Here is an 18997-nt window from a genome sequence, read left to right on the forward strand (position 1 = left end):
ATGGCCCTGTCTAACTACCCTGTTCTCTCATGGCCCTGTCTAACTACCCTGTTCTCTCATGGCCCTGTCTAACTACCCTGTTCTCTCATGGCCCTATGGATGGCAGGAGTCTCATTTTCTCACAGAAATGAAGGCTGTTTGTTTTCAGTTTGCTGAAACCCTCCTCTATTCTGAAGGTTTCTGCTCAGTTTTAATTAACAGGCTTCCAACTGCACTATGACCCCCAAGCCCCCTGTTTATCCCTGTCTGTCTGTCTATCCAAATTCAACTGCTCCTCTGGTCCATCCTTTCCCAGTGTGACCTTCTTGGTTGGTATTATCAGCCAATAACATGCCACACCTCTCCATCAAAGCTCCCTTACTCATTATCAATAAACCTTCTCGACTTCTTTTCCACCTGTGGATGTGTACATTGTTCACTTCTGCAGGTGCTTGTCCTGGGCCTCAGGCGTTGCTGAGGACTGCATGCTGCCCCCTGCTGGTACAGTTTTGCCCTCAGCTGGGTCCACTCTCCACACAATGGCCTTTCTCCTTCTTGCCCTCGATCTGTTTGTTCCCTCTCTAGTCTACCCTCTCCCTGGGGGCAGGCAGCAGGTTTTATATACTTCAGCACTGACTTGTTAGCTGAGCAAATGCTTCTTTACAGAACGAGTATTCAGTGATGATTGCTAGTTTTGAGGCCTGTGGAGACTTTGGGAATGACTGACAGGTGGCAGAACCATGTGAAAGTCACTGTCAGCGATGACCTGGGCTGGGTTGGGACCGGTGTGCCCCATGCATTTAGCTTTGGGGCCCTTCCTTGATTTAAATATTGGAAGTCATACTCTACATATAAGAAAATGTAATACAGGCTAAATTAAAGTCAAAGCATTTTCTTAGATTTTGAAACTTCCACTTTTTTTCTAAATTAAAAAGAAGTGGGAATATTTTCATGTAGCCCTTCAGTGATATGTTCCTCAGAACTGTGCCCACTGTGCCTGCTCTCACCAGATTAGGGTGCCCTAGTGTGACACTGAAGAAAGAAATTGGGGACAAAGAAGCCACCACCCCTACCCCACTCTTCACAAGGGACAGGTGAGATGTCCACCTCCTGCCAAAGCTGGAAAGAGAGCAGCCATGCTTCAAAAGGATGCTCAACCCTTTTCACTTCCTGTTTCAGACATTTGACTTTTCAACTGCTATGTTACACAGCTCCTATTCACATCTGTAAAACAGCGTGGAGTTAAGGAGGGATCTGAGAGAGGACGTGGGATGTCGGCAGATTGTGGAGGGAGGTGGGCGGCAAGGCAGAGGGCCACAGGCTGGTGAAGCTTGTGCTTGCCTGGGTTGTTACAGAGCTTCATGGGGTATAAAAGGGCTGTAGAACAGGCAGCTCAAGTTCCTTACATTGTTACAAAAATGTTCAATGGTATCTATAATGGAAACAAAGAGGATGATGGCATTTATAGGCATTTACTAATGAATGGATACTTTGAGACATGACCTCACTACTGGATCAGGCTGTCCTTGAACTCACGATCCTCCTGCTTGAGCACCTTAGCACCGCAGTTACTGCCAAGCACTGCCAGGTCCACCCCGCATTGCCTTCACTATTTTAAAAGCACATCTACATATTTATTTGACTTGTCACTTGTGAGTTGACACATGAGGAAATCCAAAACCACTAAGATCGTTGGGTAAAATGGTGACCTGCTTCTTTCACTTCCCACCAGGACCAGCTCCTAGCTTGAAAAAGGAAGGTGTGTGTAAACCGCTACATACGGGAAGCATTTACTGTATATTTGTGAACATGATTCACAGAAATGTTTTCCTTAGAGTACACTACAGGTACAAAGGCTTCAGAAACTCACAGAAATTCTAGAGTAATAGTAATGACTGAAATAGATTTTCAGTAATGAAAATCATTCACTCGTGGGAAACTCTCCCAATTTCTTCCTCCCCTCACTGGGTCCACTAGTAGAATCATGGTTTGGTAGATCGTGAGCTATGCTCGTCAACCAGAGCCTCCTGAAGAAGAGATCCCACAGTTGTTAGACCTCTTAATATTGAGAATTTGTATCTCCCTCTTCTGTGGGTTACCCATTGCCCGGCTCCAGGCATCCCTCAGCTGCACAACTCACCCTCAATGTCGTCTTCACCTCCACAGACGCTGAGCATGGTGGTCAGGGCGAGGACCCCCAGAATCAGAGCTCTGCTGCGCGGCATCCTGTTCTCTGGGTGGTCTCTGCAGCTGCTCTCCTGAGTCTTCAAGAGATTGTGAGGATCCAGCCAAGGAGCTCACGCACCCAAACCAAACTCGCCAGACCCAATCGGAAAATTCCCTTGTGATGACGTCACAGTTGCCAGCTGCAGACATTGTATTGAGAGGCCTGGAAGAAGCTAGGGGAACTCCCTGGACCTGCTGCAGGCTCTGCTCAGAGCGGACCTGAGAGAATGTCTGGGAAGAAGAACCTGGAGAATGTCTGGGAAGAAGGGGTCTGAGGCTTACATCTCAGCAACCATTGTGGGTTCTCTTGCTTATAGAAGTCTGAGTTTTCTGGAGTCTGTGGAGAACCCAAGCTCCTGGACATTTGGGACCAGCTCTTCTGTCCGCCTGAGATGAGTGTGCAAGCCCTTGCACTTCAAAGAGGACCGTGGAGGGGTGGGACAGGACACCCCAGCAATGAAGTAGATGCTGGGCCCAGCTTTAGCCTCACTAAGGGTTTGTCTCCTTCTAGGCAAATGCATTAAGGTAATCACGGCCTCTATGTGCACCCTCTTGTTAGTGGAATAAGGGAAAATTCCCTTTAGAAAATAGAGTGACCGGTTTTGAGTGTCTAGGTTATAGTGCCCTGCTATTCAGCCAAATACCCAGTTATCTGTGGTATTTTGTGGGTGTGATTAATTCTGTAACCAGATGATGTTAAGTAAGAGAGATGATCCTGGACAATCAGGCTGAGTTGGTCACAGCTGGGAAGCCTTAATAGCAAGCGGAGGAGGCTTGTCTGAGGAAGGGGAGTCACTGTGTCCTCTCCTGCACTGAGTTCTCATCTGCCCCTGGGGCCTTGGCCATGCCAGTTCACCCTATAGCTGTATAAGCGAAAGCAGCAGTTTTCTTCATATGTCTCCCCACCAGCTTTACATCCTTGGCTCCAACAGGCCTTTACTGGGGGGCCCAGTGATCTGGCTGGCAAGGTTTCTCTTTCCCTTTCCCTGGTAAACAGGATCATGGGAGAAGAGTAACTTACAGGTACCCAGTGACCCAGTGACACACACACACACACACACACACACACACACACACACACACACACACACACCGCCCCTACATAGGCAGTGACTCACAAAAGCTGCATCCGTGAAGCCCGCTGCACAACTTGCAGGCAGCTCCGTAGGAGAGTGCCGTGTGGAGAATCTGTGGTCAGTTCTAATAGCAGACTTCTACTCAGTAATAGAAAGGAAAACACAGACAGAAAGCAAAGCAGAGATGAGGGGCAGAGAGCCGGCTCAGCAGAGAAGAGCACTGGCTGCTCTTGCTGAGGACACAAGATTGGATCTCAGCACCCACATGGCAGCTCTCATCCAGCTGTAACTCCAGCTGCAGGGAACCTGATGCCCTCTTCTGACCTCTGAGGGCACTGCACACACATGGTGCTCTTGTAAAAAAGCACACACGCACACACACACACACACACATACACACACACACACACACACTCAAACTTAAAAATAAATTTAAAAAATAAAAGCAAAGATGAGCAAAACCAAACAAAACCAAAGATGTCAGAAACAAGAAGACATGCTGAGGCTGGAGGATGGCTCTGACTGCTGCAGAGGATGGGCTCCCACATGGGGCCCACAGTGGCCTGGGGCTCCAATTCCTGGGCACTCTCTGGCCTCCCTTGGCACCTTTATGTGTGTGGTGCACATAAACTCATGCAGGCATACACATACATAGATAAATAAGAACAATAAATAAATATTTTAAAGAGATTATGTGCTATATAATTCCCTTTCTTAGAAATGTTAGAGCAGAGATGTTTGCTCTATAATCNTTTTTTTTTTTTTTTATTTTTAGATTTTTCAAGACAGGGTTTCTTTGTATAGCCCTGGCTGTCCTGGAACTCACTTTGTAGACCAGGCTGGCCTCAAACTCAGAAATCCGCCTGCCTCTGCCTCCCGTGTGCTGGGATTAAAGGCGTGCGCCACCACCGCCCGGCTGTTCTATAACTTAAAATCAGGGTAGTGGTCATATGGGCTAAGTCCACAGTGCACTGTGTGTACAGTTTGCTGAGCATATTTCTCTATTTGGAACATTGTTTGCATTTTTTTTAAGATTTATTTATTTTATGTGAGTATGCTGTTGCTTTCTTCAGACACACCAGAAGAGGGCGTCAGATCCCATTACAGATGGTTGTGAGCCACCATGTGGTTGCTGGGAATTGAACTCAAGACCTCTGGAAGAGCAGTCAGTGCTCTTAACCACTGAGCCATCTGTCCAGCCCCCCATTGTTTGCATTTTTAATCATGTGTATTTGTGTGTTTGTGAGTGTGGGTGTACACATGTGGCTCCCCAGGGAATCTAGAAGAGACAGAATCTATGTCGACTCTGGATCTGGCATTCCAGCATTGCCTTGGCATTCCAGACAATTCCAGGCACCCAGCGAGGATGCTGGGAACTAAACTCAGGTACTCTGCAAGAGCAGCAAATACTCTCAACCCTTGAGCCATCTCTCAGCCCCCACAGCTCTTTCAAAATAAATTGTTATTGGAGCATATTTTTTGCACAAAGTATTGTGTTTTGTAAATACACTTTGATGCAAGTTTGTTGTGCACCTGGACTGTGTTCACCCACAATCCCCACTGTCCTCCGTTATCCCAGTCATTCCCTAGACAGTTTCACTTCCCATGCAACCTACATATGATTTTTATGTGTATATATATATATATATATATATATATATATATATATATATAAAACGGCATCTTGATAGGGGTGTGAGTTATAAGAATGTATATATTTGTCAACCTTTGCTGAAAAGATCTGTGTGTTATCAATACAATAAAAATGGCACAAAGTTGCATAAACTGTATCTAGTTTACAAACTGCAATGAGAAAACTGTAACAATGTAAAGTCTTTCCTGCATTGCCTTTCTTTGATCTCTGAATGTGGAGACATTTGAGGCTCATTCATTGGGTTTTGCTGTCCAAAGGGAGAGGGCGGGATCTATAAGGGTCTTCAGCCAAGTGGTGGAGGTTAGGATTCCAATGTTTGATTTATTTTTGGGTCTTATGACACAGCAAAACCAAAGCAAAAGCATCAACCTCTACAGGCTGGCCTCAACCTTGAATCCTCCTGCTTTAGCCTTGGAAGGGTGGAATTACAGGCCCCTTAGATTAGTGGTTCTCAGCCTTCCATAGTTCCTAATGCTGTGGCCCTTTAATATTGCTCATATTGTGCAGTCCCGAACCATAAAATTATTTTGTTGCTACTTCATAACTGTTGTTTGGCTACTATTACGAATCATAATGTAAATATCTGAGATGCAGAATATCTGATATGCTATCTCTGTGAACCGGTTGGGTTGAGAAGCGCTGACCTAGAGCTACCATGTCTGGTTCTGAAGAGAAGGTTACAGTGGATGGGGCCAGTGTTAGCACCTGACTGCTTTGTGGAAGGGAGGCAGGACTGTGGAGATTAATATAATTAGTTGTTTCGTTTTTTTAAACATAATTTAAGGCCTGATTATCATTCCTATTTATTTTCAGATTTACGCCGCTAATTTTGGAATTTCATTTATTTGATTTATGTCATATTCTATCCAGGACCCTGGGCCAGCGCTTCAGTTTTCCATGGTTCACTGAATACGTTAGAAAGTTTTGTTATACAAGCCTCCTTTACTCCAGTTTTTGTTGGCTTTGTGATGCGCAGTGCCCGAGTCTGTACCATGGCTCTGTTCAAGTGCGGTCCCACAGCATGTTCTTCCGGAGACAAGTGACGCCCGCCCACACCTGCTCCCCATTGGCTGATGAGAATGCACTCCCTGCGTGCGGCTTAGGCTGAGGCTCAGAGCAGTGAGTTCTGGTTATCTTCTGAGGTCAGCTTCTGCTTCCTTGGTTCAGGGACACCAGCTGGGGAGTGAGGGGTAGAGAGCAGAGGACCCAGCTACACTGCAAAGACACTCTATTGCCCAGTACCTATCTTTAGAATGAACTCTTTATTACAGGGTAATAATTGTTATCGTTGTCGTTATAGATATTATTAAATAAATGGAAACATTGACTCCATATAAGAGTAATAAAAATAAGCAGAACTCTGGAAAAATTAAGCAAGTGTTAATGGGAAAGCTAATATTTTACAAAACCACTCTGGTCTTAGACTTGCGCACTTGTGTGTGTGTGTGTGTGTGTGTGTGTGTGTGTGCAGTCACTTTTCATATTGATTTTCAGAAAAACAGCCTCAGCTTTAAAAAGGTTCATGTAGATGTTGAATGAACCTGCTTTAAATGTGTACATTATATATATTTATCTTTGTGAACATAGAAATCTTTTTCAGCCTCAAAATTTTAATATTTTAATAATTCATTTTATTTCTCATTAGACACATAAATTCAGATTCTCTATGGGTTTAATAGATATCCCCCATAACTAGATATTCTTTCTATAGTTCCTTATTCTGATTTTAGTGTTGTCTGTATCCAGTTTCTGCACCTTTTTCTCGTGGTGGAAGCATGGCTTGCCAGGAGTGGGGTGGCTGAGTTTGGGGGTTGGGTAGGAAGATATGGATGGAACTCAGTCGTGGGTGTGTCCTTCTGAGGTCTCTGCCTGGGAAAGGTTCTACCTGAGGTGAGGTCAGCAGGAGGGGGTGGGGACAGGTGCTACCTTTGAGCTCTGGGTCACAGGCAAGCTTTGGGACCGGCCTGGCACACACCCTCTGAATCAAAAGTGAGGCAGTAAGCAAGAGTGACTTAAAGACTTCAAGCGAGCCTCTTCCATCAGGGAAATGCAGAGGGCACCAGTTATGTGTCTGTTCAGTCCCAGTGAACTTCAGGATCCCCGGGGTTAGCTCTGCTCTGCTTACTAAACTGCCGGTGAGGGACTGGAGAGATGGCTCTATGGTTAGAGCACTGGCTGCTCTTGCAGAGGACCCTAGTTCAATTCCCAGCACCCACAAGGTGACTCACAGCCACCTGTAACTCCAGTTCCAGGACATCTGAACCCCTCTTCTGGCATCTTCAGGCACTACTCAATATGGTACACAACACAACACACACACACACACACACACACACACACGCAAGACACCTATGCTCATGAAAAATAAACAAATAAATAATTTTAAATTACCAATATGTTTTCCAAATCAACTGCATTGGCTGAGTCAGATCCTCATGGTTTGCATAATCAGAAAGTCTGGGCTGGGCTAATGGTGGGGGTGAGGGAATGCACCCACACGTGTACTGGAGCTTATTCTGAAAGTGGCCATGACCATGCAGAATCAAAGCACAGACAGAGAGCCCCTATTCCCACTCAGTACAGAGAATTCCAGTCTTTCAGTGGCTTGTGACCCCCTGAGACTTTCTTCCCAGAGACAGCAGGTTTCCATCTGCCAAGATAGTGAACAAACAAAGACATTGTGAGGTTACCACCAGCCATAATGATCACAGTGACCAGTGACACAGTAGTTAATGATAATTGCCATGATGATGATGATGATAATGATAATGATGACTATGACGATGATGACGATGATGATGTCGTCAAGGGCGACTCTCTTCTCTGAAGGCGTGTGTGTGTGTGTGTGTGTGTGTGTGTGTGTGTGTGTTGAAACCTTCCTGTTGCTTCCCTTTTCCATCTTACTCAGGTAGCTTAAGTTCTGAGTGAAGACCAGCAGCTGTGATGTACCATGGTCCTGAGGGGAATTTGCACTGCACTTCCTCTTGTGGACCCCACACATGTCAAAGCATCCAGCCGATTCCTCCAGAGAAGTGACTCACAGGAACCTGCCACCTACACCCTTGGCCGACTTCCCCTTTCTCTTCTCACGTGCAGGAAAGGGTTGTTCTTTCCCACCTCTGACACAGTGTCAGGTGCACGACTGGGGGTGCTCGGTGCGGCCAGCATCATCCCTGAGCTGCAAGCAGTATCATGGAGTTCCCTCTCACAAGTAGGCAATGAGTCGGAATAGAAACTCAGGCAGATCTGCTTGGAACTATTAGGAACACTGAGGCTGAAACACTCTTCACGAGAACCCAAACAAACGTTCTTGAGCACAGACCCCAAGAGGCAGGATTGGGGTTTGCACTCAACCTAGGGTCCAACAGAAGTTCTGTACTTGGCCTGAGCCTGGAACTTTCCTCTTGAAAGTCTCCTTATTTGGAGAGGAAAGAATAAAACCCCATCAGGGTTCACCTGTGTCTCCGTGTAGACTATGAGTTAGTGCTTCTCACATGGGGTGTGTGTGTGTCTGCCTCTGTGAGGAATGATAGCAATGTGAAATCTGTGCAGTATCATGGGGGTGTTACTTTAGTTCCAAGAGCAGTTAGATAAAATATAACACGAGAATGGGAAATGAGATGTAAAGATGGCCAAGGAATTGTAAAGGAATTGGACAAGGGATTCGAGTGTTTAACTCAGGGAACCCTGCAGTCCTGCAGCAAAGAGGCAGAGAGTTGACACTGGCAGCTGAGGAGGTTCCAGCTGGTGGTGGCAGGAATTCTGTTCCAGATGCAACGGCCCTGAAGTGAGTTTTCTCAAGTCTGTAAACCTTAGGTCCTTGGGGGCCCAACTGGGACTCAGAATACAGCCAGTGCAATACTTCAGTAAATGGAGTTGCCTGCCCTCAAGCCTGAGTTGTGTGTCTGCGACCTATACACTGGAGGGAGAATAGCCTCTGTAAGTTGTCCTCTGACCTACACACACACATACACACACACACACACACACACACACACACACACACATGATAAATAAATGTAAAAGTTATTATTTTGACTTTATGGATTATCTCTTCAACCAGGCCTTTGACCTCTTCTCACTTATTTATAGTTTGTTGTTTTCTTTTTGGTAAATGATTATTTCTTATTTAATCTTGATTATATATATTTCCTATGAAAATTATTCTTTGCTCCCAGGTGTTAGCAGCACCTCTCCCCTCCCTACAGCTCTGGCTGTGTCTTCTCTTTGGGGAGTCTGCCAGAGACAACTGATGTGGCCTCTCTGCCTTGCCTGTTAGTTGGAAAGAAAAGTAATTAAGAATCTGTCATGTTCTCATGTAGATGTGGTTTATGCAAAGGATACGACAGTATCCTTCCTTATCAACCACAGCCTTACACTTCCCACAGCTGGGCAGCCCCGACTTGCAAGCATCAAACATATTATTTATTTTCTGAGGTTCTCAATGTAAAGTTTAGACAGCTATATGTCTTTTGTTCAGTCCAACAATCTTCACACAAGACATGAAAGACAGAGAACAAAACTATTCTTAAATAATAGCGTTTAGAGTGTGTAGTGCAAAGCTGTGACTGCTCCAAAGGCAACAACAGTAAGATGGTTTGCTTTGCTTTGTTTTGTTTTGTCTTGTTTGTTTTTAAACATGGTGCTTGCTGGTCAAAATGAAGGTTCATAGGACTGTATCCAGATACTCTGACAAGCTAATTAAAAAATTCATTATATATATATATATATATATATATATATATATATATATATGAATGTTTTGCCTGCATGCATATTTGTATATCACATGCATATAGAGCCCATGGAGGCCAGAAGAGAGGCTTGAATCTCCTGGCACTGGAATTACAGATGGCTGTGAGCTGCCATGTGGTTCCTGGAAACAAACCAGGCCCTCTGGAAGAGCAGTCAGTCCTGTTAACCACTGAACCATCACTCCAGCACCCAAATTAATATATATTTTTAATCCCTAGAATTTGGGTTTAAGAAGAATTGGTTTGAACTATAAAAAATTTCCTTGGATCATTAAAGATGATTAATTCTTAGTATCTCATCCAGTTAATTAATTTAAAATATTTCTTCAGTACTAGGAAATGTATTAGATGCTAAAGATCCAACAGATGTATACAAAAAAAAAAAAAATACAATAAAGATTTCTTGTGATTAGCCGGGATGGGAGTGCCCTGCCTTGCTAGGGCACGTGCTGACTGGACTTCTCAGCCTGTCCCACGACAGGTGTGACCATAGATGTATCCAGACCCCACCTCATCCACCCAGGTACAACGCCTCATTAGCAGGGGCGTTGGGCATCACAGCCATTTCCTTCCCCTAACACTGAGCAGGGACTGCCCACAGATGCAGGAAGAATGTCTGATGTCCATCCCACCCCAGCGAATATCACATATGAAATCCTCCCTCTCTACTCAGCTTTGCGACCAAGCTGTGGTCTCTTGGCACCGCGGATCTTCCTTTTTGCCACTAAACCAGCTTGTCAGCGATTCCCCCACCGCCTATCAGTGTCCTCTCGCCTATACACGTTCTCCTGAAGGCTCCGCTCAAAAACACCCTTCTTAGCAGTTACATCTGCTGGAAACAAGTGACGCTAACTTGCTCTCTGTTCCTATTGGTCGGAATAAATGTTTAAAAAGCTGATGTCCGACGGGGATTTCCAAAAATGTCTTTCTTTTCTTTAAAATGCGTCAGTGCAGAAAATGCTGGACTATTTTCCCAAATAGGAACTAGCTAGCCAGAATTGAGACCCACAAGGTGGATTTTGTATTTGAGGGTGAGACCCTTGCTTGGCACCGGGGTTGGGGGGAGAGGAAGCACCGAAGGAAGGAACAAAGAACAGAAAGGCTCATTCTTTCCTTTTCTTCAAGTTGCATTTTCTAGTACAATTTATGAGACTATTGGTCAGTCAGCAAATCCAAACCCTTCATTCCACCCATCGCTTTCTGGCCTTACAGCCACCCCGGGATCTGGAACGATTCCTGCTGATCCCGGCGTCTGCAGTTACAGGATGCATTTGCCTTCGCTGGCTGGTTCTGCTCTGCACATTTATTGCCTTCCTTTATTTTTATTTATTTATTTATATTTTTTTTAAATTTTTCGAGACAGGGTTTCTCTGTGTAGCCCTGGCTGTCCTGGAACTCACTTTGTAGACCAGGCTGGCCTCGAACTCAGAAATCCGGCCTGCTTCTGCCTCCCGAGTGCTGGGATTAAAGGCGTGCACCACCATGCCCAGCCCTGGAATAATTAACTTTTAAAGAGGAAAATAAAGATTCATTTTAGAACCTATATTCTGGATTAAATGGGTTAATAAATACACAGTGATTTGAAGATAAGAACTTTTAGGTTATGAATTTTCTCTTAATTTTGTAACTCAGAAATCTGCCTGCCTCTGCCTCCCAAGTGCTGGGATTAAAGGTGTACACCACCACTGCCCGCCTTGCCTTCCATTTCTTAAGGATGACAGGACTCTCCCTGTGGTGACATGCCCCATTTGGTCTCTTAATCAACTTGAAACATACTCATTTCTCTTGTTTCTGCTTTGCTGTGTCTCAGTCTGGCGTCAAACTCACTATGTGGGCGAGGTCAACCTTGAACCTCCGATTCTCCTGCCCTCTCCTCCCCAGAGCTGGCCTTATAGGCATGTGCTACCACCCCAGGCTCACACGACACTGGGAAATCGAACCCTAGGCTTCATACACTCTAGGCAAGCACTCTACACACAGACTATCTCTCCAGCACACAGATCTACAATATAAAAATCTTTATTGTTCCCATGGACTTATTCATAGTAAAACAACTTTGCTTTTACAAACCCATAGTCCCAATCTTTACATTACTTCGCTTCCTAAACAAACCTATTGCAGCTCTCTGTACATGTCGGCACAGATCACTTACACTGGCCCTGGATTCCCAGGAAATGAAATGTGCTGACCCCAGTCACACCTGTGATGCCATTGGCCTGAAAAATGTTTGCACAATTGGAGTACCAGTGCATTAAAAATAAGTTCATACTTGAAAAGGGAAAAGGGCTATAAATATCTTCTCTTTCCTTTGTTTTTATTTCTTTTTATTTATTTACTTATTTCTGAGATATGGTTTAACTCTCTACCCAGGTTGGCCTGGAACTCACATTTAGCTAAAGCTGATCTTGAACTGGTGGCAATCCTCCTGCCTGCTGGGATTACCTGTGTGAGCCATCATACTACATTTGCATATGTTTTTAGATGTCAGGATGCAGTTCTCCTGCTCCTACAAACTTTTCAGTGTGAAGTGTCATTTGCAGGGTTGTTACATGAGTGAATGAGCTGATCACCTTGAGGGACCTGCAGGTTACATCTCTCAGCACTATTCCTGATTCTACACTTTCTGCGGATAGAAGGCGGGAGATGAGCCTCGCTCAACCTCTGTTTCTTTCCCTTCAGTCTTCCTCAGAGGTTTTAACTTCCTAGCGGCAATGAGATACCAGCATCAGCACCATCTCCTCCCACTCAGTGCTGGATGGGGGTTTTCCATCACAGCTCGAGACCAAGCTCCCTAATTCTATACTCAACATCCAGTCAAGTCAGGTTTGAAGCGAAAAGTGGGGTGTTTTTGGCAATCTGCAGCCACACCCTGTTTTTTCCCACTAGCCCCAGGTATTAGATCTGCCTCCCACTTCAGCCATCCCTACTCTACCTCCCTCCGGGGTCTTGGAAGCTGACCCAACCCAGGCGTATTGTAACAGTATCATTTGCTGCAGACAAACGAGCTGCTTCCTCCACTGGCTGCACAGGGAAGAAACTGACAGCAACAGAGGTTTCCACAAAGTGCTTCATTTTGTACCTATGAACTTCCAACAATGTGGCTGCCTAAACAACACCCAGTGATAGTACTAGTTTACATGCTAACATGGATAGGGGAAATCTCTCCTGGCCCCACCGCTAGGTGAAGGGCTCCAGGCAACTGCTGATAGCTGAGAGAAAATCCTTGTCCCCCAGGGATGAGTCCCTTAACTGCCAAAGTGCTTGCCCCTAAACACCACATATAAGCAACACTGCAGGGGCTCAGCAGGCTGTGTTCAGGTATTTGTTAGTTTCTACATAAATATGTAACAGGGATGGGAAGGAAGTTATGGACTCAAGACTGAGAAGGGGCGGGTGAAATAGGTGGGGTTAGAAGGAGAGAATGAAATGAGTTAATACAGTAAACTATACGAAGTTAAAAAATTATCAGAAGAAGAGGTGTAGCTCGAGGCTCAAGGTTGAGTCTTTGGGTGCTGCTGCCTCAGTTTCTCTCCCTGCTCCCCAAGAGCGCTTTGCACGTGTTCACAGGGAGAGCCAGTGCTGATGCTCTGTGTGCCTCGAGGATACTGTTACCACTCAGCTTTCCATCGCTGTAAGGAATCACATGATGCAGGCTACTAATGTAGAAAAGAGGGTTGCTCATCTCACGGTTGTCCAGACACTTGTTCAGGGCAGCTACATTGGCTCATTGTGGTTAGGGACCCACAGCGGATATGGGTGGCATTGTTGCAGATGTGTGGTAGGAAAGTAGAAAGAGGGAGACAGATTCAGAAAGGGACAGAGTCATACACAGATTTATATTACACACACACACACACACACACACACACACATATATATATAAATGTATATATATGGAAAGAGATAGACAGAGACAGAGAGACTGAGACAGACCAAGACTAAGACAGGCAGACTGAGAGAGCCCACCCAGCCATACTCCCTTTGCAACTGTCTCTCAGAACTCAAGAGGTCTCCAAAGGGACAGCCTCCTCACACACCCAACATAGGCCTCCCTGCAGCTCTCATAGCCCTCATGACTTTGCTTTCTTGTTTATCTCATTCTGTAGTCCAGGCTAGCCTGGAACTCACTATATAGCCCAGGCTGGCCTGGGACTCATGACAAGCCTCCTGTCTTAACCTCCTGAGTAATGGGTTCTGGCTTGGCTCTGCTTGTCAAAGGTTCCACAGTATCTTTTGACACCATTTTCCTGGAGAGGGAGCCTTCCCTTCGGGGATTCCCAAACACCACACACACCTGCAGCATCAGCTGCGGGGTTTACGATTTACAAGTGCTCTGCTCATCTAAGATCAACTTCTTCCAAAGTAAGTGGTTACTCCCTGGGCAGTCTCCTTAGCCCATGCCTTCTGCAGTCTGGGCTTCTCCCCAGCTCCACCTGCATCTTCCCAGGATTCCCCTGGCCTGCTCTTGCTCACATTGCTGGGCCTGTGCTAAACCACACTCCCCTCTCCTCTTCTGGCCTCACTATGCAAATGAGCCCCTTCAAGTGGTCCAGCTTGCAACAGTCTCTGAATGTCCCTCTCCTCCCCTCCTCTCCTTTACCCTCTTCTCCCCTCCCCTCCCCTCCCCTTCCCTTCATTTTAATGTGTGTAAATGTTCGGCTGCATGTATGTCTGTGTAGCACGTGTATACCTATTACCTACAGAACTCAGTAGAAGGTATCCGATCCCTGGACCTGGGTGGTTTCAGATGGTTGTGAGCCAACGCACGCATGCTCAGAACTGACCCTGGGTCCTCTGCAGGAGCAGCCAGAGCTCTTAACTCCTGCTCACCTCTCCAGCCCTCGCTACTATTTTTAAATGTTAATTATAATGTTAATATTATTAGTATTAATTAATTGTAATTTGTACTTTCACTGTAATTTATAAATATCTATACTTTTAAAGTTTATTTTATTTGTGTGTGTGTATTGCTGTCTGTAAGAGCAGCAAGTGTTTTTAACCTCTGAGCCACCTCTCCAACCCCATAAATGCTTATATTTATTAATGTATGATTTGTGAATTGTAAACAACTGAGCTTCTCTGGTTTGAGCCAGGCGTCTTTCCAGGAACTGAGAGAACAGTGCGCAGGAGCACAGGGCCTCAGGCTGCTGCACACACCCGGGCAGCAGGCAGGAGCCGGGGTGCCTGGCAGAGGTAGGCCGGGCCATACCCTCACATTAACACCCCTGTGTCCTTCCCGCACCAACTAGACACACAACCTCTTGAAACAGGATCCGGAGGCCAAGTCTTCAAGTATGTGAGCCTGGGGGAGACATTCCACATCAACGCAAAGAGTGGGCTGTCTGGATGGAAAAGGAGGGTAGTGTGGACCGGAAGAGGCACATTGGCTTTCTCTGTAACTGGTGCTGGCTTTCGGTGTGGGTGCATTTACAGATATTGGGATTATAATAGGTATGCTGCACATTAATTTCTTCTGTTCCCACGTTCTATCTCATTGTATAGTGTTAAAATTGTAAAGTATTTCATTTTCTGGTCACTTCTCAGTAATTCGGCATTTAGTTAATTTCCCCTGGGCTTGCGGTGGCCTGTGGCTCCACCTCTACTGGGTTGCACTGAGATTGGAAGGTGTAGGGCTTCCTAGCGGTAAATGATTCCTTATGTGAGCTGCCCACGTTTGTGCGTGAGCCCTGGGGGCAGGAGCTGAGAGGCCGAGTCTGTCGTGGACCCTGCTGTGCTGCTTGGGGGGAACAGAAGAGAAACTTCCGCATGGTCCTCCAGCCTCACCCCGCTTTGCGTTACTCAACGAACGCTCTTTCCTCACACGCCACACAGTCAGGTCCCAAGTCTTCCATGGAAGGAAATTCTCAGCCTTAAGAAATAGATAAGCATGTGGCCCGGGAGCAGGGCTCAATCATAGAGTACTTAGAATGTGTGAGGTTCCAAGTTCAACCTGCAACGCGGAACAATACACAAAATCAACATCAACTGTCATATGCCAGCTTCTCTTGACAGTCACAAAGGGCCTTCTGGTCACACGTGTCTGCTGGAGACAGCTGACGCTGCCTCACCTCCCACCCTCATTGGTGATGTCTGAGATAGGAGGGGATTTCCAGTGACTTTCTCTTCAGTGTCTCACCAAACCCAGGAACCTCACTTGACTAAAGGAAGGGTTGATCTCTTTGGGTGACACCTCTGAAGGGAAGGTTTTTATACTCTTCCCGTATTTTGCAGCCCAGTTTTTACAACACCCTTGAGAAACAAAGAGAAGCACAGAAATTCTCCCTTCCCCTGTGTTCCTACTGTCCTGCCGCCAAACCACTGCATCCAGCCCTTCCCAACAGCCGTTCCTGCCGAGAGGTTTACCAGTTAACATTTTTTCTACTAGTTCCACCTTTTCGAAAGATGCAACTTTTAATTAAATTTATTTATTTATTTATTTATTTATTTATTATTTTTTGCCAAAAGTTCACCACCTTTCATAGTGGACTTCGACGGCAGGTGCAACTGAGCACCCAGTGCAATTTAAGGACTTCCTGTTCTGGCTCATCGGGATTCCTCCCTGTCCAGGCCTTCCTCACCCTGCACCTTTTCTGTGTTGTTCTCATTCTCCAGCTTAACTCTTGTCCCTAACCACCTGAGAAATGACCCTTTTACCAATCCCAAATCTCACTTCCTCTGGTCTCACTCTGTACCCCAGGGTAGCCTGAAACTCTCTATGTAGCCCAGGCTGGTCCTCAGACTCACAGCTGTCCCCCTGTCTCAGTCTCCTGAGTGCTGAGATTGCAGACAACCAACATGTCCAGCTAACGCCTTCTATCTTAATGTAAATATTGGGTATGCTTTAATTTTAACCATTCTGTTTTGTCTGTCTGAAAAAGTAATGCAGCCGTGGGGCTGGGAGATGACTCAGTGGTTAAGAGCTGTTTCAGAGGACCCCAGTTCAGTTCCCAGCACCCACATTAAAGTGCTCTAACTCCGGCTCCAGGAAATCTGATGCCTTCTTCTTCCCCCATTGGCATTTCGTGCACATGAGGCACACACCTCTCTCTCTCTCTCTCTCTCTCTCTCTCTCTCTCTCTCTCTCTCTCTCTCACACACACACACACACACACACACACACATGCGCACACACCAAATAAGTAAGTAAATACATAAAATCATTTAAAGTAACAACCGAGGATACAGGTCAGGTTGGAGAACCTGCTTAGAAAGCTCAGGGGCACAAACTCAGCCCCAAAAACAGAAAGAAAAAAAAAAAGAGTGGAACCCACCTTGTGTTCTTATCAGTTCTTACAAACATGTCTAGTACACAGCTTGTCACACTATTTTTATTTATTTTATTAGACTGTCTTTACTGCGGGTCCCAGCATCCTGTGAAGCTGACTTCACAGGATCTGGATCAGACCTTCTCCATCCCAGCATTAGAAAATGCTGTGAAATCACAGGGAACACTGACAATTGTGACCTGAGTGTGTGCACCAGGCTGCGTGTGTAACACATGTAAACCCCGCTGCCTGTTGAATGAGAACATCAGACACACAGTACATGTCAATACTTAAGAAAGTGACTCTCTGATGTCAGTGCTTTCTGGTGTTCAGTATTCAGACATGGGAGTATGTGGAAGAGAGACAATATTTGTCTTTTATAAAACGGTTTTCACCCAATTACTGCTTACAATTTCCTCTATTTGGGTTTCCTGGAGACTGGTTCTTACTCTCCTGCACAAACCCCGCTTTCCTCTCCTTCCCTCAGTCCCCTCCTGTGCCTGGCCCAGCTCCTGTCAAGAGTCTTCCTTGATCATCAGCCTATGAGAACCATCAAATGCCCCAATACCTCCATCCCATTAACAAACTTAAACATATTTAAGTTGATTTTGTTTTTTTGTTTATGTAAAATGTCATCACCGTGAATAACTATGAATTTCATGTTGCTGTTTAGAAGCTTATCCATCATCCGGGTTGGGCTATCAGAGAAGTAAATACTTTATTATTTATTTTTAATAAAACAAACAACATCGGATGCTCATCTTACAGAATGAATTGAAAAGATGGGACAGGCAAGCTTAGCAAATCTCTCTCTCTCTCTCTCTCTCTCTCTCTCTCTCTCTCTCTCTCTCTCTCTCCCCTCCCTGTCTCTCTCTCTCTCTCTTTCTGTGTGTGTGTCTGTGCAGATTATGAACCTGTGTGTGCAGATGTATTAGCAAGTGTGCCTGTATGCGCGTGGAGGGCAGAGGTCAGCATCTGGTGTCCTTTCTCAGTTGCTATTAGTCTCCTTCTTTCGAGACAGGGTCTATCACAGAGACCTAGAGATTTTGAGCTGGCAGGCCACTGAGCCCCAGGGACCTGTCTGTCCCAGCCACTCCAGTGCTGGGACTAGAAGAGAACACTGTGCCTGTTTTTTTATATGGGGGCTTTGTACCCCAACTTAGGTCCTCATCCTTGTATGGCATACACCGTACCAACTGAGCCATTTCCCAGCCCTAGGTGGTGAGGTTCTACAGTGTCCACATCACATGCAATCACTGGTCATGGAGTTGGTCAAATAAGGAAATCAGATTCTGAAAACTAATCTTCTAAATGTCTGCTGAGGTGGCTCAGCAGGTAAAGCTGCTTTCTGCCAAGCCTGAGGAGTTCAAGCCCCAGGTCCCACAAGGAGAAAGCGAGTCATGAAAATTGAGCTTTGACTACATGTGACATATGGCACATATACACACATGCACAAGCACACACACATGCACACTAGATAAATCCATGTAATAAAAACTTTAAATGTAATAATCTTCCCACCTGGGCCTTTAAGCACAAGTCTTTGATCTGAGTAAGTCCAGATGGTAAGGCAGGAGGATCACAAGTTGGAGGCCAACCTGGGCGATTAATGAGTCCCGCCTCAAAGTAGAGAGAGAGATCTCGGCCTGTAGCTCAGTGGGAGGCCTTTGCCCAGCATGCTGTGGTCTTAGGTTCAACCCCTAGTGCTCTAATCTGCCCAGTGTTAGTTTAAACTTTAAGGAGGTCAATGCCTTGCCATGGAGCAGCTGACAGGAGATCTAGATGGGGAAAGAACTTAAACTCTTCCCATGTACGACACTAATCGTTAGGGCTGTGAGAAGTCTAGGTCCCTCCCTGAGCATCCACGGTAATTCTAGATCTGACCTCAGCCTGTTGTGCTAACGGATAGATGAAAATATCTTCCAAGGTGGCCCACCAAGTCAGAGAACTGCTTCAGACCTGATCTAGCTCTGCCATGCTCTCCACACTCCTCTCTCTCTCTCTCTCTCTTTCTCTCTCTCTCTCTCTCTCTCTCTCTCTCTC

General features: G+C 45.7%; 1 protein-coding gene across 1 annotated transcript in view; it reads right to left on the reverse strand.

The window, feature by feature from the left end:
* LOC110335565 (H-2 class II histocompatibility antigen, A-B alpha chain) overlaps window positions 1–2255 on the reverse strand; it is a 6480-nt gene extending 4225 nt beyond the window's left edge. The window contains exon 1 of the mRNA XM_021217766.2: window positions 2120–2255. Coding sequence (XP_021073425.1) covers window positions 2120–2204 — 85 coding nt within the window. The 5' untranslated portion in view covers window positions 2205–2255. The remainder of the gene's footprint in view (window positions 1–2119) is intronic.
* Window positions 2256–18997: the final 16742 nt, after the last annotated feature.

This window comes from Mus pahari, chromosome 18 (genome assembly GCF_900095145.1).
Source record: "Mus pahari chromosome 18, PAHARI_EIJ_v1.1, whole genome shotgun sequence".
NCBI lineage: Eukaryota > Metazoa > Chordata > Mammalia > Rodentia > Muridae > Mus > Mus pahari.